General features: G+C 36.8%; 2 protein-coding genes across 19 annotated transcripts in view; one reads left to right on the plus strand and one right to left on the minus strand.

Moving 5' to 3' along the window:
• Positions 1-817: 817 nt before the first annotated feature.
• LOC591026 (ryncolin-3) lies at positions 818-9,158 on the plus strand. The gene is made up of 6 exons (XM_030982170.1): positions 818-892; positions 3,355-4,181; positions 4,629-4,883; positions 5,223-5,355; positions 6,055-6,212; positions 6,886-9,158. The coding sequence occupies exons 1-6, from the start codon at positions 835-837 to the stop codon at positions 7,231-7,233; spliced, it is 1,779 nt and encodes a 592-aa protein (XP_030838030.1). The 5' UTR covers positions 818-834; the 3' UTR covers positions 7,234-9,158.
• A 3,047-nt stretch (positions 9,159-12,205) lies between these two features.
• LOC587687 (dedicator of cytokinesis protein 9) overlaps positions 12,206-24,427 on the minus strand; it is a 125,649-nt gene continuing 113,427 nt past the window's right edge. For all 18 annotated transcript variants that reach the window (XM_030982171.1, XM_030982172.1, XM_030982173.1 and 15 more), the window contains 7 exons: positions 23,819-23,932; positions 22,768-22,911; positions 21,963-22,176; positions 19,490-19,680; positions 18,662-18,762; positions 18,099-18,237; positions 12,206-17,575 (listed from right to left, as the gene is read on the minus strand). In XM_030982171.1, coding sequence (XP_030838031.1) covers positions 17,501-17,575; positions 18,099-18,237; positions 18,662-18,762; positions 19,490-19,680; positions 21,963-22,176; positions 22,768-22,911; positions 23,819-23,932 — 978 coding nt within the window. In that variant the 3' untranslated portion in view covers positions 12,206-17,500. The remainder of the gene's footprint in view (positions 17,576-18,098; positions 18,238-18,661; positions 18,763-19,489; positions 19,681-21,962; positions 22,177-22,767; positions 22,912-23,818; positions 23,933-24,427) is intronic.

Here is a 24,427-nt window from a genome sequence, read left to right on the forward strand (position 1 = left end):
CGCTGGTCTCGACTCCCGAAGAAAGCCGATCTCCGAAATCGGCTTTGCAGAGTCAAGGCCATGGCCAAGTTCCCATTGGCCTGAGGTGATGTTTTTTGTTGAAAATCGGACACTACTACTGTCTTGTTGGCGAGTCACATTGCTTCCAGCATCGCTATGGCTACTGGGATCTACAGCATGCAGAGTCAATGATAATTTATTTGACGAGGGCGAAGTGATCCTGATATCGTGCATACGCTCCTTGGTCCGGTTTGAGTCCAGACTTAAACCTCTTCAAACCTGATATGAAAGACAAAACAATCTCTAGTTCAAAAATAATAATATGAAGAACAGGCATTATCAGAGACATTTTGAGAAAATTGGACAACTTTAATCTCTAACTTTATGGTTTAGAAAGTTAGGAACTGTTTACGGGATCTTCGTCAGGCCAATATAGTGAACCGATAGGCAAAACTTCTTTCCCGTACCTCCGCTTTTTAAAATAATTATGCAGTTTCCTCAAAGGTATTATTAATAAGTTTTCACCTAAAATTTCAAACGTAATATGGGAAAGATATTTAATATCCATGATTACGATGATGATGATGATGAATGTGACGATGATGATGATGATGATGATTATGATGAGGAGGATGGTTACGATGGTTATGGAGAAGATGAGAATGAAAATGAGGATGAGACAGAGAAGAGTGATTGTAAGAATTGTAATTAATTTGCTAATTTTTTTTTCTTCTCTTCTCCTTTCCCATCTCTCCTCTCACCTCCATTCTCTCTCTCTATATCTCTCTCTCTCTCTCTCCCTTACATGTACAGCATTTTGAATACCGGGATGAAATGGATGCATTAAAGGAGCGAGTTCGTGTTTTGGAGGCTCTTTTTTCGGAGTTACTCGGTAAGCAAAAGGATTTTTGTTTTCACTGTCATTCCATCCTTTAAAAAGTAGAACAATAACGAGTAATCAATGTCATTTATTAGTATTTTAAATAAAAATCAAATCAATCAATTGTTGTTCAAATAAGTTTTTGTTTTGTGTAAACATTAAAAGAACTTAATAAGATCAGCAACGAAAAAAAAGTGCTTAAAGATAGATTGAATACAATGATGTATTAATATGCGATCATTATTTTTGTTATTAGAATTAGAATAAAGTGAAAAGATTTTCTTTGAACTCATTCCCTCTCACCGTTTCTCAATAATATTTTTCTTTAATATCATTCCCTATGATGTTTGTCCACAATGTCACCCTCATTCCCGTAAACTTATTAAAACAAAATAGGCACGGCGCAGCAAATCCAATAACCTAATTTTTGCCAATTCACCATCTTAACGAGACATCACAACCTAATTAATTTAACATTTTGATTGGACCGATATGGAGAAAGCGTCATAATAAATTATTGATATTGGCAAATGTATAAAAACACATCAATAAGCATCTAATGATACATTCCATCATGCAAGTCAAACACAAACCCTTTTCGAATCATGTAATTTTGATGTAATGGCGTGTATGCTTTGAAAAACCTGGCAATGTTTTCTACAAAGGCAATATATTTCCGGTTTGGCAATGTTAATATATTTTAAATTTGATATGTATGTTCGTGAAAGATTAGACAGGTACATTATTTTGTTTCTTCTATTGGCAGCCATTTCTGTCCCAATTTTGTTATGTCGTCTGAGGAAGTGAAATATGTGATTGATAAGACACAATTGGAATAACATTTATGCTATTTCGTTTAGTTCAGTCCAGTACTAAAAGCTGGATATAATGGGCGAGCTCACGATTTTTATATCCTATAAGTTTCTGTCATATCGATTGTTTAGCTGGATCCATTATGATAAAGATACTGAATGCTTTGAGGGAAACCTTCAACCTTTAAAAATATTGCCAAAGGAGATCTCTCGAATCTGTATGTGCCCCAAGATAGAGCTGAGGGGCAGAGTGCAGTCTCGAGATCATCGAGGATCTATAGTTTTAACGGTGACCCGAAAAATAAGCGGTCAATATTTGTTTTTATATAACGCCTCCCCGTGTCAATGCTCAAAAAGAGATATTTTAACTAAACTATCGCGTCCTTGCATTGTACGCGCAATTAGAACTATGCCCGGTCGATATTTCTCGCTATACAGCCCAGTAGTCAGTAGCGAATTTCATGCCTGCAGTTTTGACCGATCAAAGGCCTCGAATATTAGCATGCGGTATATAAAGAAATGCATCTATACGTAAAGAACCTGTGAGTTTTACTGAATCAAAGTTGAATTTTCGACCATTGCCGTTATCAAATTGGTCCGTGTTTATCCAACCTACCCAGAGTTATAGAAAACAAAAGTAGGCCTATAGACAACATATCAACATTTATTTAGTTGCCCAACAGCTGTTGTATGGCCGAATGATGATTATCATTTTGAGTGATGACATAGATGCATCAATTTGGCAACACGAGACGACCCAGTCGGCGGTCGCTAGCTTCAGAGAATATATTTAGACTTTTGTGTAGAGGTCAAGACTGAAAGGTTGCTGAACTGAGCCACTTAATCCGTGCCGCCAAAGTGAACCATAAGGCGCAAAGTGAAAAATGATGGAATGTAATTCGGGCATTCAAATTTGTAGATTTCATTCCAATAAAGGCAATTTTCGGTATGTGTACATATAATTTTCATTTTTGTAATATTTTGTGTAATGTCGGTCATGTGAATGCGACCATTCGGCTCTTTCTCACAGCATTGAATGATTGGTACAAGGGTATCTTGTGAACGACCTCAACACAAACTGATACATTATAAAGACAAAACAAATCAGAATCACACAAAATAAAAAAAATAAAAAATAGGACATAAAGAGTTAAATGTATTTGGAACAGCTACGTTTATTGACATCATTATGTTCATATCATGAATGTCTGAAACACTTCAATAAGCGTGCTTTATCGTGAGCATTGATCCCTGTAATTTTTACTTTCATTTTATACTTAAAAAAAAAAAACCTCTATGCAAAGAGGAGGCCCAAAAGGTTTTCATAGTTCACTGTTGATCAATTACACTTTCTTCATTCACCTTGCTGTACAATGTTTATATATTTGCCACATGACTTTCTTCTTCACTATGACATGCGTAGTTTAACGAGAATATTGTTCCATGTGGGCCTGTTGGCGCCCTTGCTAGTTATGGGTGAAATAAACAACAACCATTGGAGGCCTTCTGCTTATCAAATCAGGTCACCGATCAGCTGGACTAAATCATATATTTCGTAAAGCACTTTGTCATTTAGTTACACCGTCAACTTCCAATGATCTTGATTTCTCATTACCGCTAACGACCGTTTCCACTTTTTCTGCCTATCCGTACACTCCGCAGATTCCAAGGATGCCAGACTGGAGAATATGGATGAGTATTCGGTTGATGAGGATCTGTCATCGTCGTTTGCGAACACTGACACTCCAGGACTTGACATGAACAGCGCCCCCTCACAGGTGTCAAACGATAATAAGCCGTTACTGCAAGAGGTGCTAGTCCCTCACCAACCATTGCCACCGCTGCGAGAGGTCATTCCTCAACACACTACCCATAATGTTCCGAACATCAATGCAGCTACACCACCTCGGAATAAGCCCTTCCTACAGGACGACATGCTCGCACCTGACCATATCTTGGTGCCTTTAAACGAAACAGACATCTCGCAGAATACCAAAGCTGACAAAGACTTAGTCCCTCCGAAGAAACCATCATCCATCACCAGCACCAGGCTAAGCAGCAGTAGCAGCAGCAGCAGCAGTGCTCTTCCAGAAGAGCAATTCGTAGATGAAGGAGGAGAACATGACGATGCTATTGGTGTTTCTCCGGACAACGATGCCATCGTTCAAGATACAAGTCCACCCGCAGAAAACGACGGGCAGAGCGCCGCGCACTTCCCCGATGTCATCGAAGTCGCAACCGAATTCCCAATCGAGCATTCAATGACGTCGGCGATCGAGGGCGGTTCGTACCTCATCTACAGTTCCAGCGATGGCGGTGCAGAGGATCTCTTCCCCGATGCTGAGGAGGAAAGTGACAGTACCGACCCGACACAAGTCCGTGGGGAGGATGGACCGAGACAGCCAGGCGGTAGAAACAGGTCACCTTTCATGAACATTATGACGTCACAGAATGGACACAGTGGGGACCTTAACAAGCCCAGATGGAAGGTTAGTTGATTTCCTATTTTCAAATTTCGAGATAATAGAAATATCCAACTGTAAGGAAAAATAGCGAGGATGTCGTTTCACCGGGCACCCCTGCTAACGAGGCCCTTTTCTCAATATGTGATGAGCTCGGAAATGTGCGTTTTTGTAAAAGAATAACGGGATGAAAATTATCCCGCAATATACTCACCCCATTCAAAAACACGACAGAAGTACGTACATCACTAAATTCATTTTCATCGAAGGAAACAAATCAGAATTGAAAGTTGTCTGGCTTCTCTTTTGGTAGCCCTAGAGATTATGATGAAATGACTCTATTTTATTTCTTCGTATAGATATAAAGTAATGATATTCATTTTTAATTTCTACCGGCTAAATAAAAGATTCTAATAGTCCTATAAACTGGACGAAGATTTTGACCATGATTTTGTATCGGACTTTTCCACGCAGATCTTTAAAGAGCTCATGGATCTGAAAACCCTGAGGGGAACCTTCGATGGAAAGCGCCCTCGCCCCAAGGGCAAGGGAAAACCCAACAACTGTATCCTAGACGGTTGTCTTTGTCTCAGGAAGAAGGGCTACACTGAAGATGGCATCTACTACATGGAGAACTTTGAGGGTTCTGGCAGGCGAGGAAAGCACATCCGGTTGTTCTGTGATATGACTACAGAAGATGGAGGATGGACTGTCATACAACGAAGACAGGTTAGTATGTACCATCGCTGGTCTGAGGAAGGAGGAAGGGGCAGGAAAGAAAACATGAACAGTTGCAAACTGCTCTGATGTCTTATTCATTTATGTTCAGTCGCATTTCAGCCGCCTAGTACGTCTGGTACCCCCGGTCGATAAACGCTAGGTCACACTTCGTGAACGAATTTGAATCCACAAAACATGAACTTTCAACGGAAACACTCAGTTTAGGTCAAACTTGGAGGTGTAATTGTAATTAAGCAAGAAGTTTGCATGATACTTAAAGTCTCAAACAGGAATTTGAAAACACCTTATAATCTTTCCAATCACTTTTCCTTTCTGTTCTCTTCTTAGAACGGGACGACGAATTTCTACCGAGGTTGGGATGACTACAGCAAGGGTTTCGGGTACCTGGACGCCGATTTCTGGATTGGAAACACCATGATACACTCCATCACCTCACAGACACGATTCATGATTAGATTCGGTAAGGACCATCGCCAAGTACAGTCAAACCCGTCTACTGCGACCGCCCAAGGGAAACACAAAAAGTGGTCTTAGTAGACAGGTGGTCTTTGTAGACAGGTTCCTTTAGTACATGTTTCAATAAGAAACCATTTTCAAGGGAAACAACAAAATGTGCTTGTTGTAGACAGGTGGTCGTTGTAGACAGGTGGCCACTAAAGCAGGTTTGACTGTATTTGATCCGACTGCGATCCGACTTTTAAAGAACTTCTGATTTTAAATGTGTATGTGATAATTCAATCATGTTAATCGTGTAATACCAAATGGCATTGCAATCACAATTGGATCAAACAATGATCACTAGTCAGTTTGAATTCAGTATATTTTTTATAATAATCTTGAGGATTAACGCATGTTGCACTACACCTCTAATCACCTCGTCGCAATTTATCAGTACACTAGGATTCTCAGGACTAAAATTATACTGTCATGTTGAATTCGATTTGACAGTTTCGTTGACGAAAACTGTGTAGATATAAACTTTGCATATCGGACTTTTTATTTAAAGTAAGGTAACACACATTTTACTATATGCCCCTTTTATTGTCGTTATTGATAAAATCTAGAATATACATTTGCTTTATAACTGTAAATATTACAAAAAACAGCGAAATGTTTTCCGGTTTCGTATCATACTCAGTTTTGTTAACCCTTTTTACAGAGTTCACGGACTGGGATGACCAATTGGGTTATGCAGAGTACAACGGCTTCCGGATCAACGATGAGAGTGATAACTTCCGGTTGATCCTCGGACAGTACATGGGAGGCAATGCAGGAGACTCCATGACATATCACAACAACACACAGTTCTCAACCAGGGTGAGTTGATTGGATATGGAGAAGAAACTTCGGACGATTAGAAAATATTACCAAGTAGACGAGATGAGTTTTGAGGCTTACGACGGGGCGAAGAGATAAGGAGATCTCGGATCTCGTCAACCGACTTCATCGGGATGAGATATCAAGGAAATAAGATCTGTTTTTGTTAACAAGAAAATGAGAAGAGATGTGGGAAAAGGAATCTTATCACCCGAATTTGGTGGTACGATTTGATAAAAAATGAGACCTCGGATCTGGTATAAGACGACTTTGTTGGGACAAGTTGATCTCCTAAATGCCCTAACAGATCAAACATCGGACTTCGTCAACACAACTTTTGCAACGATTTCGTGACGGAAAAAGAAAAAAAGAAAAGAAGAGGAAAAAAAAAAAAAAAAACACACACACACCCAACGACACCTTGGACTAGTCAAGACATAGTTGTTGAACCGATTATTAAAAAATAGAAGATCTCAATCTTCGTCAACACGACGTTTTGTTGGAGAGGTTGACAGACTTGGCCCAGACCATGTCTTCGTATCAATCTATTTATCTCTCTCCCCCTATTGCTCTGTTTTTGTCCATTTACTGTTATCTTTCTTGTGTTTCCTCTTGTTGTCACTCAAGTTCTTTCTCTCGAACTAATTATCGTTTTTGTTTTTGTTTATCGCAGGACCGTGATCACGATGTCTCCATCGGCAACTGTGCCTTCCTCCGCCAAGCCGGCTACTGGTTCCGCGGCTGCAACAAGGCCAACCCCAACGGCCGCTGGCTCGCCCGGTCCGACGCCCGAGGATTGAACGGTGCTGTAGTGAACTGGGGGACGTGGGAAGGCCGCAAGTACACATACTGCCTCAAGTCTTTCCGGATTATGATACGCTCGCAGAACGCATTGAGCGCGATGACCCCGGACACGGAAGAGAGAACGGTGACCGAGGATGGACATCGCGGGAGGAATGTGGACGAAGCAACGCGTACTGCGCGCAGACAACAGCGTCTCGAACGCCAACGCGGTAACTGAACGCACGCACAGATGCGTCTTATACATGGACAGCAATGGCTGAATGGCTGGTTCAGCAGGAAATAAATATGGAGACCAAAGGTTTGCAAAGAAAGAAGAAAAAATAAATCGTCTTGTCTTAATTGAGTGAAACATGAGAACAGATATCCTCGAAATGTGCCTGAAATCTGGGAGTTAAGCCTGTGAAACCAATGGAAATGAAGGGAGTTTCCAAATGTTAGTTGCTGAAGGACAACAATATATGTTTTGAATTAACGAAAGCTATTGAGACAGTGCAAGTGTAAACGCTGTTGGGTGAAATACGAATCGAGAGTCTCAGAAAAAAGTTTGTAGGCTTCCAGATAAATGCTTAATACATAAAGGTGTTACAAAAAGTTATGGGTCTATATAACCTTGAGTTAACAAATACTGCATGACAAATACGAAATGATAGTCGATTGAGAAATTGCTATGAATATTGATTTTTGTTTTTTAAGGTTAGATTAATTTTGACCCAAAATTATGTACAACTGGCAGTGTTACGATCTTCGATAACTGTATTCTAATTCAACTATTCTTGTTCTCTACGATCAATGGCCGCGTAATATGTGAAGTTTTAGAATGTACGTTTGAATTGTCTAGGTTTCTTCCTGGTAGAAGGAGATCATATTTATTAGGAAGAAAAGCCGTCATTTTGTAATAGGTTATCATGTAGACTTTAAAAATAATTGACTGACCGTGTATATAGATTGGTCTTTAAAATATCATGAATAACCAGTAGCAGTTTAATCTCTAATCATAATCTTAAATAACACTAACCATAAAATGTTACAGGGCTTCATTTGTAGATTTTTATATATGATTCGTTTTATTTGTGGATGATTTCAATGTTTTGCCTACCTTCTATTTTTGTGTCTACGTATTTGTTTAAATCATTTTTGTACATTATCTGCAGTAATGGGGAGGGGGGAAGGGGGAGGAGAGAGGGGGAGGAGCGGATCCGGGGGATTTAGAATCCATGTTTGTTTTACCTCACCGATTGATACCTGTAATGAACTCCAAGGTGATTACAGCCCACGAGACCGACAGACCATGAAACCAAAAATGTCCATCTAGCAGGACATCTGCAAAGTCATCCGAGGGTTCATGACCTTATCGATCTCACGAACCTTCTTACCACTTTTCGAAGGATCCTCTCGGCCCGGCCGACATTTTTGTTCTCATGGGCTGTCAAGATGGATGCCCCTCTTCATGACTCTGTGTACAAAGCGCTGTTGAACACTCTACTTCTAAAATGTAATGATTGTTTCGCGACTCCTTGTTGCGTTATGATAATTTATAAATTGTTTTCATTTCTGCAGTTTACTTCTAAAATGTCATGAATGTTTCTTGACTCCTACTTGCGTTATGATAATTTGTATATTGTTTTCTTTTCATCGATGAATAACCTCAGAATGGCCAATTTCATATCATTTTTTAAATAGATTTTATTGGGGGTAATTGTTTTTTAATTATCGCATACAACTATTTACAAAGGTTGTGGGCTGTCCCCTTTATTGGTAGATCATTTCTTCCAAATAATAATTATTTATGTCTAAAGGTCCAACTCATACATTCAACCACCTAACATATAAATTAAGTGTAGAATTAAGCACCGAATATTCTTATTTCGTCCGTTATCACAGTCAGGTTCATAACACTTTTAGTTTAAATTTCCTTACAATTTCTTTTTTTTTAATTATTAAAAAAAAAACAGAAGAAGATAATTAGCAATGTGTATGATATGTATATAAATGTGCCTGTCTTGTAATATTGTTTCATTGTTCATGCCTTGTACATTCTAACCGTGCCTTTACAGGTATTAACGCATTTTTACTGTATTATCCAACTATTTATGTACTGTAGTTTGGAATAAAGACACAGAGAAATTCTGATTTTAAAATTCATTGAAATTCATCTATTTTGATTGACCTAGCATTCTTTTATTCTTTTTAAATTCTTTTCTTTTTGAGAGGGGCAAATTAAGTCATTGGGCCTTCGAATAAAAGAGGGGGTGTATTCCCGTTCCCCCTCTAAGTTGGATACGCCCCTACGAGTACTTAAAAGCCAGAAACGTCGCTAGATCTGTTGGCAGTGAGGAAGAAAGAGGGGGGGGGGGGTGGGGGGTGTCGGGCCAGATCTGCCGAAAATGGGATCAAATGTTGAGTTTTGCCAACAATGATACGATAAATAACAACTTGAGGATATATAGATAAAAACAGATTAAGAAACAGAATAATATTAAATACATAATAAATACTTCATCCATAAATAATAGATGTATAGGCCAAATAAATAACTAAATAAACAACTTATATAAGACTAAAAATATTTTTGACGAAGGGTATTAAATTCGACTTTCAAAACACAGTAATGTTTATTTAATCTAAGAGGCTAGCTACTAGCGTGTGAATCTTAATTAAACCAACGAATGTCTTTATCACACGAACAAAATAAGTGCAATGCATTGATAACTTCTGAAATGTTCAAATTAGATTGGGAGGGGGGGGGGGGAAGCTTGGAAGACGAAGCTTGCCAAAATCTAGGTAAATGTAGTACGGTCATTCTCGAATGTTTGTTAACCCATTGAAAATTGACACTAAAAGTAACATTATAAAGAAAAATACACGCACCAAACATCGATGTAGAAATACAAGAGAGCGATAGAGAGAGAGAGAGAGACAAACAGACAGAGAGAGAGACAGAATGGAGAGAGAGAGAGAGAGAGAGAGAGGGGAGAGAGGGGAGAGAGGAAGAGAGAGAGAGAGAGAAGGGCAAGGGAGAGAAGGAAAAGTAAGGGGATGAGAAATGAAGATGATAAATTATAAGACCCCTTTCTCACCTCCTAATCAGTGAATTTGTTTATTTACATCTTATTCACAGAGCAAAACTGGCGCCCCCCCCCCCATGACGTAGTTTCCTTCAATCTCACCCGTGACCTATTTTTCGCACTGCCCATTACGCGCATTGAGGGAAATCACATTGTTGCGTCACAAAGGAAAGCTGACGTGTACACTCAAACGCATGGTAGCGTAACTATCGGTGCTATGGAAATATGAGTGCACAACAACTGTGTATACACGTACTTCGTTCACATACACGCATTAATAGTACATAGTAAAATAAAATATCGTACTACCTATTTCTCCTTACAGCTCTTGGATTATGTACAAATGGATTATATTATAACGGATTTTAGTGTGTTTATGTATAAATATTTGGAGGAATTCACTAAAGGTAGGAACACGCCACTTATTTGTTTATATTATAGTAGAGGTATCTGTGTATTAATTTAATAAAACAGAGCTAGTATCATATTAATTCAAAGCCCGTAGTATTGGTGCGCGACGGATTTGATTGTAGTACATGGCCCCGTTTTATAAAGATTTGCGATTGTACCGAATCAATCGCAAGTCCTCTAATCAATCGCAAGTTTGCAGTTTCCTATGTATTATTTACATAATTGCGATTGATATCAATCGTAAATAAGTTGCGATTAATCGTTACTGTCTTACTAGACGGGGCCCAGGTCTGCTTATTGCGAAGTCGCAATAAAACGTTGATTATTATAAAAGAGAGTTTGCGGCGTTTGGTTGAAATACAAGAAAATGCATTTTCACTGACTCCGTATTGATAACGACATCTCGACTGTTGAATACAGTCCGAGTGTTTTGTTGTTTGCATGTTTTATGTATTGTGTTTTTTTTGTTGTTTGTTGTGTTATTCGAGTATCGAGGACTTACATTAATCTAGCATCCGATCAAAACATTTCCGCATTTAAATCAGAAAATCGTCAAATTACATAATTATACATGACTGTATATACGACATGTAGGCCTACAGTACATGTGAACATGTACATAGATCTATTATTTTTTTAATCGTTGAATTTCGACATTACTTTAGCACAGCGCAATTACCCGAAATGAGTATGCAAGTGTGCGAATTCTCTGTAGAATCTACTATGGATGATTTCTTTTAGATCTTAAATTCGAATCTAGGGTGCTCTTTGCATGTGTTTTTTTTTCCTTGTATCTGTTTTCGTCATGAACTCACCGTGTTAATATGTATTCACGTCAAATGAAGATATAATATGATTGTTATTTTTACTTAAAAAGTATGGAATTAAATGTCGTTTAACAAATTTTTACTCGCCTATTTCATCGCACCACGCCATTTCCGCGATATGCATGAAAGGACAATGGACGACGGTCGCCTTAGTGGAGTATAGAAATGCGCACACGATATTTGTAAGAAACTTTGAGTTGATGGTATAAGGTGTTTCAAAAGTGAAACAGCAGTGATAAGACTTGCCATATGACAATTAATGTATTGAATAAAATGTCATAATACTATAGCAATAGTTAGGGAAAAGTTGTGACGTCAGTAAATGGCAAGTATGAAAAAGTTATTGTTTTTTGTTTTTGTTTTATCCTTTGGTTATTATAATATCAAGAATTTTATGAAACAGATATTTTGTGGGGCCTGAATTGAAACCTTTGATATGAATAAGACTGGGAGAATGAAAGATAAGTACAAGAACTACACCCCTCAATAAGCCTGGTTCTTCTAATACAGGAAACCTCCCTACAATGTTTGGTTAGGTGCGAGAGAAAATGTGTGAAAGAGAAAGAGAAAAAATAAAGAGGGAGAAAGAGGTGGGGGAAGCGGACTTCATGCCTTATAAAATAATATGCAGTATACCTAAACACCGAAGTGTCAAAGTTCAAAAATTTAAAGGAAGACTTGAAACTAATTCTTGATAATATTGATGGTGATCACTGAAAGGTTAACTGCTTGGTAGATCTCATATACATGTACATGTAAATTGAGTTTTGAGTATTACTGCAAAACAGAGGACTGGACAGTCACTTAATATAATTGAACATTATTCATTTTCATAATCACCAAGAAATTCAGACTGGGATGAAAAGGAAAACAACACAAAGTAAAATTTCATAGATTTTCGACATGGCATAATAATCTGCCACACCTGGAATTTATTTACCTTATTGATGATAACAATACATACTATTCACCTCCATCTTCGCTATCACTACATACATGTCATGAGAAGAACAGGGTCAAGGGTAAAAAATATCCATGGTACGAGGTCTCTACCAATATATTACATAATCATGACATAGTTTGAAAATAATAATAATACAGTCACAAGTATTACCAAATATACTTTCATCGCATTAGCAAGGGTAATTACGCCAACGCAACACATGCAATGTACTGTTGTATTCTTGTTTATGTTAACTCTTACAATATTATGAATGATATTACAATATCTTATTCATTAGTACACATTATCATGATGCTTTCTTCTGTCTTATCTTGCCCCTATTGTCTGATTAGTTCTTGACAAATTTAGGGGGAAAAGTCTTACAAAACAGAGCCAACACATTTAATAGAATCTGCTGGATTAAACAAAACGTTTCAACTCAATTTTCATTGATGTTACTGAACTCTAACCTAAATGTAACTGATTCAAATGTAAATAAAACCCTGTACTCATAAACAAACAGCTCTCATTGTTTCACGTGAAACATTTAGTGTTAGCTATCATACCGATAGTTTATTGAACTTCTTGAATAACAATATCATAAAGATTATACTGTCTGCTTAGAGCATGACTGTTAACTCTATATAAACAAAAATGACAGAAATAACCCCCTTTCTCGCAGCAGACTATAACTGTAGAGAGAGCAAGTCCATACATTCTACTTTACCCAAGGAAACAAGTCTTACAAGTTCAAAGCAGAAACATGTGTTATTTATCAGATAATCTGTAATAAAACAATGTATGTATACAGCTGCTAAAACATAATCATCAAAAGTAAAAGAAGCCGAGTCAAGGTATGCCATCTTTACATGTCATTTATCTTGCATATAAGTAGCATCGGTTCTGCAATATATCTCCATAAAATATCTGCTGCTGATATACTGGTTCGTAGGAGGATTATGGTTTATACTAAAATATTATCTATTTTACATTTCTAAAAGGGGACACAGAAATATTCTTTGATGAAGCTAAATCTTTATTGATTGGATTAAAAAAATAAACTGATGAATAAAAATGATAGTAACAGTTCTTCCGCTTTTTCATATGAATGTACAGATTTATCAATTCATGACATCAATGACGATTTTATCATGGAATTATATTCGTAGTTGACTTCACTACTTTTAGTCAACAATTATGATTATCTTGGCATACATGTATGCTACTACATGTAACTAAACGTATGTCAGTTTTTATTTCTTTCCTATACCACATTTAGTAGCTTGCTCTAGTAACATTATGCAATGCTATTTAGTCATTCTGAAACTAGTCTACCAGTAATTCACATGTATCCATTGGCAAGTATATTTATGCTAAATTGAAGATAAATACACCAATTTAGCAAAAAACTAAGTATCCCTGTGGTTTTTCGTGTTTCATTTATAATAATCAAAATGTACTAAATCATACCTATATATCATGTCTTTATCATAGATCTTCTATTTAAAAAAAAAATTACCAGATAATGAAGATACATTTCTGGCTAATGATCTTGGTGATATAATTAACAAAAGAAACGTTGATAATTAAACTTTTACTTCAAATTCAGCAATACACAATAATATGGCTGGAAAATATCTTATTTGTGCAAGATTGTATTCATTATAACATAGCAGAAACCAATTTACCAATGAGGATATAAATATCACAGATATCATTTTTTCCCCTCAAATTGCTATATTATACACCACCATTATCACAAATATATGGGTCTAAGCATTTTTTCAGAGTAATAAGATCATTTACAAAGAGGTCTTATTTATTAAATACTTAAAAATCTAATAAAAATAAAAAAAAATCATACAATACACTGAAATTTTGAAACCAGACAAGTTGAAAAGCTTGCCATCGCTATATTCATTTCATCTCTTGTTGCATGAACATTCTTGAAACTGTTTTGTTTTCAAGCTTAGTTACACTGTACATGTAAAGTGAAACTCTACTTTGCTTTTTAAGCGAATTTTAAATCCGCATTAGGATGTCTTCATTCCTCTACAGCATCAAATTAATGTCCTTACTTACAAATTCAAAGCTTTCATGGCGCTACTTACGAATCAGACAATTATTTGGTATTTTGTCTAACATCTCTTTTTTTCCAATCCTGTTTTACAAGTGCATATTGTCAAGGCTTAGTACACACAAATCCACCACAATCTCATATTCTTCAAAAAATAAACATATCTTTTGGCATATCATTATAACTGTACACTAATTCACAGACAAATACACAAACAACCCATCATGTAAAATACATTTACTATAGCATGACTTCTTAAGTTAAACTTAATGTTAAAGTTATGATAGTAAAATGATACAATTTATTTACATAGTCAAAAAGGAAACTGCTTGTTTTTCACATATGAACAAATTAACACTGAAGTCATTAATATCATTTTTTCTTTTCCAAGAATATGGTGATGGTGCATTTAAATATGCTTGAGATACTAATTTATTCATAATTTATACAATTATAATGATATATATCTAAAAAAGAAATCACCTAGAAAAACAGGACCACATACAAAACATTTGATGCATTACAAAATTTGAGTTGCTGAAAAGAAATATTAATTGAACCAATACTTGCCTTACCATTAACGTCTAATTCAGACTTTACTGGATAGTGATCATTTTCAACGAAGTACAGTGTAAAAGAATGATTGATACAGTAAATGCAACCGATCACTAAATAATGTCATTTTCCATATTTCATACATATTAATGATAGCAGAGCAAATTTGAAGAAAAAAATGTAACACTGATCAAAGTTAGAAAAAAAGATCTTGCAAAATATTTCAGTCATGATTTATTAGTTCCTTATCCCTCACCGGTGCATATTGAGAGCAAATTTCATTTAAAAAAACCTCTTTTCAGAAAAAAGAAAAGAAAATATAACATCTATTATCTTTTAAGTTATATGATTTTTATTGCAGATTTAGTCGTGATGAGTGTGAGAATCGAAAATGGACAATTCACCATTGACCCAAGTTCACAAAGGGTCTTGTCTGTTTAACATTTAATGTTTTATATCTTTCCAACAGATCAGCTTTACCTACAGCCCAATTCACAAATCATGTAGTATACCGCATTAGAAAACATGTTGCAGCTGAAAAAGATGATTATACATGTCTAAGGATAGTAAGAGTTGTGCATTTTATATACGGTAATATCTAAAAAGAGAGATACGTACTGTACATGCAACTGTGTATGCTCAGGGGCCCTTGTTAAAAGCAGATTTTTTCCTTTTTTTTTCCGCACCCTCCATTTGCAATTAATTTACAAGTAAAATACATGTAGTTTAAATTATGGAGCCTTTAGAGTCAACATTCAGTTCATACATGGAAATGTAATATAAAGATCACATCATTTTTTGTACTTTATGCATCAGATTACTATTTTGATAGTTTAAACTCCCATATGGAAACAGATATATAAAAAAGCTTGCACAAATGTCAGTTGCAAACATATACATCATATTTCTGTTTTTGCTTTCATCTTCCCTACAATGACATCATCCTAAAACAAAAAGAATTAATGGAATGTAAAAAAGAAAACTGTCAAGATCATTATTAACAAGCGATTTCATGAACTCATTATTATTCACATCTCATCAAACATCATGGAACTCTCTACAAACAAAATAACTCAAACATGGCTTCAAATAGTTAAAATTTGATATGAAAGAACACAGTTTTTCTATTTAACACACAATAATGGCCCCTTTCTTATTTCCATCCACGTAAATGTATCACATTGCATTATCAACTTCTTTTCTTGACCACAATACTTAATTGCACCGAAAATCACCTCATGTTTTGTAGCAGTTTGCTTCACAAAAATTATATTTTCTCCATTATTGTGTAATTTTCAAGTTAACAACAATAAGCTTAAAATCCAATTATGGCTATCCAGAAATGTTTAACACTGACAGGTAATGTCATACACTCCAATTTGATGCCATTTAGCTTATTAGAGGGGACTTTCCATGTAGTCCTTTATATTTCAACTTACATATCATCATTTTGTGTGTGTCTACATCATTTTTCTGATAACTTTATTTCCAAAAAGAGACAAATTTAAGTAATAGGATAGCCATTCAAATTGCCAGTGGGACAACTCACACATCTCTGCCATAGGTCAATGTCACCGTTTTATACCAGCCTTTAATCATCAATAAATGAAGCCTGAAAATATTTAGATATTGCCCAAAAGATATCAGTTAGCACCCATATGAATAGTAAATGAACTCTACAAAGATATATTACTCTTCACTATATAACCTACAAAATGAATAAATAGTTTCTTTATCTAAACATTAAAATGTCTACGAGAGAATTATTACGTAATAAAACAACACATTTTTAAAAAGAGCATTACTATTTATTTCTTCATGTCTGCCATTACTTGCAATTTGACAACCTCAACAGTATAACAGATTACACAATATCTTTATATACTAGCTGGCATTTCTGTGTAAATTTTACTCCTGGATTCATATCAAATGCACTTAAAAATGCAATGTTCTGAGAAAAAACATACATTTATTTCATTACCGATCACAAAACCAAAATTCAATATTTCAAGATCCGTCTAAAAACATTATTCTACATTTGTATAACTTGCTGTCTTTTAATTCAAGTTTTCACACACATTTATGTAAAGTATCCACAAAGCTGATAGCAGGTAGAATATCCCCTTTTGGAGAACAAAACTCGTGTCAAACTAACAGGTTGCAACTGATACGTCACAGATGAAAGTCTCCACTTTCATTATTGGCTGCAGCAGGAATTTGTAGGTTACGCAAAGAAATGCAGATTTATACATGTTCTTAAATGTTCTTAAAAAGTCTTTATATTGTTACAGAGTGTGTTGTTGAAATATCGAGAAATGTGTTATGTCATCCACTGCCGAAGCTGGATACCAGTCACTTGTTAGATAGATCTGTTGGTTGAATGGAGAATAAAATCATGACATGGAGCAGATGTCAGTTCCAGTGTCAAGTTTAGATCGTTATAATATTTTTGGCTGCCTCCAAAGCATCTCACGTGATCAGGATAAAGAGTTCCCATCACTCTTTCAGGTGGACAGATTCCATTGAATTGACAACCTCTTTGGAATTATACGTTTGCTTCAGACAAGTGTTAATCTTGCGAGGTCACAGGTCATGAGATGCAAAGGTCAAGGTGTTCCGCTGATGGCACTGAAGATGGTGGATGAAGATCGTCTCCCTAATGTTTGCTCGTCATCAGTTAACTAAAGATAAATGAGAAGAAAACGGGTAGAAATTGACAGCATCTTACATGTGATTATACATGAGGATATGTATCAAATTACTAGTATCATACAAGAGTCATACTGTAGTTGAAGTTACGTCAATAAAACTTGAAAATAATAATTTTTATCACTTTATGAACCATCTAATAATTTCCATCAAATTATCACCATTATTGCCATTAACAACATCGTCACTAAAACAATAATAAAACATTCTACCATTATAGATGATACTGTAGGGACCATGGATTAGAGCTGTTCTAGATCCTCATGATAATGGTATAATCATCATTATCACCAGCATCATCATCATCATCACCACAACCTACCATCACCATCATAACCACTACCACCGTTATCATTGTCTTCATCATCACCCTCACCACTTCTACCACCACAACCAACCATCGTTACCGGATCATTGCCATTACCATCACTTACACTACCACCATCATTATCACCACCATCACTACCAAGACCACCACCATCATCAATCTCTCACCTTGTCCCCCGTTAGAGATGATATTGTGTGGACCATGGATTGGAACTTCTGTTCTAGATCGTCATGATACTCGTACTGATCAGACTTGATGAGTTGAGCGTTGACGTACAGCGAATTGTGGCATGATGTCACAAAATCCCTACAAAAAGAATAGAATAGAAATCCTTTTAAAAAGAGAAAATGCAACAGATAAATTGTATCGCCTTCATTTCTCCTCATCTGCTCATTCAATGGGTTATTTTTAAGCAATACTAATCAAACTACTCGCGTCATAATGAACTTTATTCTTTTTCCTTCATTAGCGCTATCCAAGTGTCCAAACCAGCTACCTTCAGCTTCTTTCTTATCTTGTCCCCTTTCAGCGATCTTTATATAAAGGTTTCACTTTACCATAAAATACCAACCTGAAGACTTTCTTGAAGTCACTGATTTGTTGGCTGTTCCATTAAAACCTATATGTAAGGCAGCAGCATCTAAAAAACAACCTGCCTATATAGACCACTATTCTTATCTCCTTTGGTGGTCTTTATATACAGGTTTCTCTGTACCAATTAAATACCAACCTGAAGACTTTCTTGAGGTCACTGATTTGTTGGCTGTTCCATTTTTCCTCCCTGCCTCTCCCTAGGAAGGCGGCAGCATAAGCCATTGGTCCTGCGTTGACCTGCAAAATACACACCAAAACAATAAATAAAAAGGCATGACAAGAGCAGGGGCAGGGTACCCATGATCCCCCTAAACTCTCACCTCAACTTCCCCTCCTCCCGCCTCCCCAAAACAAAAAAAAACAAAACAAAATCAACAAAAAATCAACAACAAAAAAATCAAACAAAAAATCAAACAAAGCTGAAAATTGTTTATTCCATGCATGCAAACTATTTTTTTTATATATTTGTAAAAACACAGTTTTTGAGACGCACCATCATAACAAAAAGGATAATGAACAAAATACAGCTATATACAGTATGTAGGCATGTCATATATACATGTATGTCGCAAGAACAGCGGTTTAGACAATTTGAAGAAGAAGAAAGCTTGATTAGTTCTGATCATTTCCAGAGAGTTCTTTAACTAACATTTACATAGATGAGGGTGGGGGAGGAAAATGAAGATCTTAGCAGGATAAATGTAAGTATTGAGATCTTTACCTTATCTCTTTACCTGCATTAATATTGTAATTTGAACAAAACGTGGACTGACAGAGTCAACTTTAATCACACATAATATGTTTACATGTACAATGTATAAGTAGCATATACTCAATTTAATATAATAGTTTATGGTTTCATTCCATAGCAAATATCCAATCCAATCCAGGAATGTATTAAGCGCCAATATCTTGTTGCCTAATCGGTGCTGATGAGACTGAAAACTAAAGCTCTGTTTCTCACCTGTACGCTGACACTGCCCTGCAGTAGTAGCTGGAGCCTCTTCATGTCCACGTTTTCCATGTCCAAGACCTCGTTCATCTCCTTGACCTTGACCTGGAGCTCCTCTACGGCCACCTGGAGGGGGTTGAACTCCTGAGACTGCTGGTACACCACCTGGATTCGCTTGGTGATGTACGGGAATGTGTGGGAGGCTGGTGGAGACAGGTGGAGAGGGGTTAAAGCATCATTTAACAATGTTAAATCTGAGATACATGGCCCTATGTGTTATCAGTGTCTGTGATATGGTGTAATATTGAAGCCATAACAAAATTGCGCTTCAAAATGATCATAAAGTGCCTCCAAAAAGTAAAAATCTTTGAGTGACCGGTTTTAACATAATCATTTTCCCCAATAGACTGTAGTGTTTTGAAAACCGTTAGGAAAACGCAAAAAGAAATTTTGATTTTCAATCATAAATATCTTGATAATCACAAAAGTCATGGGATTCCTGAATGACCTAAAGGTTAATAATTATGATTGCAGCATGAGCTAAATCCAGAATTTTGTTTCAGAATCTGAGACAAAGCTACCCAATCCCTTTAATTAGATGAAATGAGAAAGTAATGTCAATGTGTAAAGACCCTGCAGCTGCTATAGACTCTCTTAATGCAATGTACAGGAAAGTGCAGGAGATTGAAAACAGGTGGAGAAAACATGAAGATTCCCTTCCCACCCCCTCCCTTTTTAAAAGTAATCGTTACATAAATTCTTGGTCGATACTATTCACCTACTCAATACAATTTAACACTGATGTGATATCTACCTAATACACATTAGAACCCTTCTTACTTGTACAACCAAAACCAATACATAACTAGATGGAATTCGACTGCGCGCAGTCGAAAATGATGCCTCCGTCATAGAGCAATTTTACAAACCGAAACGGAAGAAATTTTTCAAATTCAAGTTCAATTGTAATCCATTAACATGTTCTCAGAATATCGTGATTACAAGCAATTTCTCATAAACATATATGACCCTTTGATCTTTGACCTCATGACCCTAAAATCTACTCAGTTCATTGGCTCTGCAAGATTTCCTGAGTTAAATAGTAATCCATCTGTCAGTTCTAATGAGAATGCGTCCACAAGCTATTTTTGCATACATAATGAGCCCATGACCTTTGATCTTATGAACCATTCATTGGCTCTGCAAGATACATAAATGATCTAAGTTTGGCAGGAATCCATCAATCTGTTCTAATGATTATACGATCACAAGCTATTTTTGCATACATAATGAGCCGCATGACCTTGACCTTTACCTCATGACCCCAAAATCTAATCAGTTCATCAGCTCTGCAAGTAACATACATGACCAAAGTTTGGCAGGAATCCATCGATCGGTTGTTCAGATAACGCGATCACGAGCTGTTTTTGCATACATAATGTGCGCTGTGACCTTTGACCTCGTGACCCCAAAATCTAATCAGTTCATTGGCTTTGCAAGATACATACATGACCAAAGTTTGGCAGGAATCCATCAATCGGTTCTTCAGATAACGCGATCACAAGCTGTTTTTGCATACATAATGAGCCCTGTGACCTTTGACCTTTGACCTCGTGACCCCAAAATCTAATCAGTTCATCAGCTCTGCAAGATACATACATGACCAAAGTTTGGCAGGAATCCATCAATCGGTTGTTCAGATAACGCGATCACAAGCTGTTTTTGCATACATAATGAGCCCTGTGACCTTTGACCTTTGACCTACGTGCTCCAAAATGTAATCAGATTGTTTTCCTATAGTGATACACACTATCACTAAGTTTGAAGTTTAAATCTCCAGTGGTTCTTGAGATATCATGATAACAATCTCAATGTATGGAATTTCATAAGTTGACCTCTGTGACCCTTGACCTTTGACATACGTGCTCCAAAATCTAATCAGATCGTCTTCCTATGGTGATACATACTATCCTTAAGTTTTAAGTTTAAATCTCAAATGGTTCTTGAGATATCGCGCTAACAAACTCAATACAAGGAATTTCATAAGTTGACCTCTGTGACCTGTGACCTTTGACCTACGTACTCCAAAATCTAATCAGATCGTCTTCCTATGGTGATAAATACTATTCCCGAGTCTTAAGTTTAAATCTTAAATGGTTCTTGAGATATTGTGATAACGGTCAAACGGGACGGACGGACGGACGTACGGACGGACGGACGGACGTACGGACGGACGTACGGACGTACGGACGGACGTACGGACGTACGGACGGACAACCCGAAAACATGATGCCTCCGGCACCACCTTCGGTGGCGGAGGCATAAAAATAATGAAAGCATAATTTGTTTATATCACTGCACAGTGCAGTATAGGGCATATTATTTGTGGATGGGAGTGATACCTATGAGATCACTCACATCCAAGCGTTAATAAATTCATCACGTGATATATCTGAATCTTTAAGATTGAATTTATAATTCTTACTTGTAAGGATGGTCTTTCTCTTGAACTGGTCCTCCACAGCCCCTGACCTAGCAGTTCCCTTCTTGGTGTAGGGCATCTCAAAGACGAATCGTCGGATGTTGTTTGACCGCTCAAAGATGGTCCTTCGTTCCGCAAGCTCCCTCTCGTCAAAGAAAGGCTTCACGAAGGTGACTTGGATGTAGGCAATGGCGGGTTTCAACGTGTCAATATTCACCTGTCATATAGCAAGGATGGGAAGAATGAGGTTCCACGTGAGGAACATTTCCTATCATCTCTTTAGTCTCATCTTCCTACTGACAGTCTAAAGATGGTGGCATCACATTTTGTTTGCAAGCATAACTAATCAGATTCAAGATTTAAGATATTTCATTTAACCATAACCATAAAAACAATAATACAAAATACAGTATGGGAAGCACCAAAAGAAAAGCGAATGCTTGTGAGAAATGGCCCTCTTTTTCCTTCTGCACTTACACACTGGCTTACACTGGCAATTGTACGTAAGCGTATACGATCTGATCTGACTGACACACACTAAAAGTATAAAATAACCAAAATATTCATACCTCAGTCTCACTGTCTACTGCAAAATTTAGGCCATTTAATTTCTATTCAAAATATATGTCTCATCAGAGTGGCTGGGGCTAGACAGTTCAAATCTATACATCCATCTACCAAAATATATGGAGAGACATGCATTGAGGAACTAATTTCACACACATCAAGGAACTAAAGGAAAAATCAAAACAAATTTCACACACATCAAGGAACTAGAAAGAAAAAACAATCAATCAAAGTTGCTAACCTTGTTGGAATCTCTGATGAGCTGCACATTCTCAGAGCCAAACTTGTCGGAGAAAAGGGCTTGTAATCTCTCACAGATCGATTGTAAGGTTGTGACCTTTGGCTCCTTGTAGATGTATTCCTTCCCATCATCCTCTTCAAAGTGCTGTCACATGACAACACATAATAACAAAAACTTATGATCTATGTTCCAATTGTTCCAAAATATGGTAGCGCATGATTAAACAAATCTGTTCACAAAAATTTCATTTTTATCAACATGCACATATCTGACTAGTTAGTACTCAATGCATTATGATTCAAATACAGTCTAAAAAGTGTTGTTTATTAGGTTCCAGTCAGAAGTAGTGTTTTCCTCCAGATTATTAAAAGAAAAAAGCAGAATACATTAAGAACAAAAATTGTGAAAGGGACACACACTGTATCATGAATAAAAAGTATTATTACCCGTATCAGACATCTGAGCAGTGGTTTTACAAAATCATATTACACTTGTTTGTAATCCTAAAGGAGCTAATCGGGGAATATGAGACCATATTTACCTTTCATGAAAAAGCCTATGGACTTTACGTGTTAAAAAAGCATGAAATATAAGACCATATTCACCGTGCCGTATTTTGTCATTGTCATTGCGCATCTATTATGTGTACGAGAACCTGCGCGCTTTGCGCGTACTCTTATTGTGACGTAATAATCACACCAAATTGGGTACACTGTTTGCAGTGTATCGACAATTTTGTCAAGCAGCTGGATGCACAGTGCTGGTTTGACAAAGTTTGTTCAGTTCTATGAGATTGTCATATATGTATTTGCTCTAGATGTCTGATTTAGATAATAATAACAATATTGACTGGCTTAACTTTTGGGAGATACCACATATATTTCCCTCACGGGGCAATATGAGTCTAGTTTGGGAAATATTATGTGGTATCTGCTTCAAGGCCAGTCCATATTATATAATTATCCCTGTACTAGAGAACAACAATAATTTTCAATACTAATGTCCAAGATGAAAATGACAATTGATGGAATAAAGAAGAGAATTGCCTCACCTGACCGAAGAATGCGACCCTGAAGTAGTTGCCTAGTAACAGCTTGCCAGTACCTTGTAGTTTCATGACCTTCTCGTAGGCTTTGCTTAGCTTCCCATAGGCCAGAGCAAGTCTCTATAGGACAAAAAAAGTCAAAAGGAACAGAATGTTAACGTATTTCTATTTCAATTGACTTTTCATTCCTTTTTCATTCAAGTCACTTCATTGTGATACTAGGGACCTTTAGATTCGCACGAAGATAATGGGTACATGCTACGATCGATGTTTTTTAATGCACTGCCTTGAATGGACGTTACACGTATCAGTCCACGCAAATCTAAAAGTCCCTATTAAAAGGTGTCGTGGACGAGTGGATATGTCACCGGACTGTGGATCACAAGGTCCACGGTTCAAGTCCCACCGCGGAACTAATGTCCTTTGTCAAGACATTGATCTACATTTGGCACTCTCCACCCAGGTGTTTCATAGGTACCCGGAAGGATGCGAAAACTAATGTGCTTAGAGTAGCAAGTGTGCATTTGTAAAAATGATGCCTGGCAGGAATGCTCCCCAGGCATTACTTCCTGCCAGGTACCCATTTATCTCACGTGGATTAAGTTTGGCAAATAA

Source organism: Strongylocentrotus purpuratus, unplaced genomic scaffold, assembly GCF_000002235.5.
Source record: "Strongylocentrotus purpuratus isolate Spur 01 unplaced genomic scaffold, Spur_5.0 spur5_scaffold_12, whole genome shotgun sequence".
Lineage (NCBI taxonomy): Eukaryota > Metazoa > Echinodermata > Echinoidea > Camarodonta > Strongylocentrotidae > Strongylocentrotus > Strongylocentrotus purpuratus.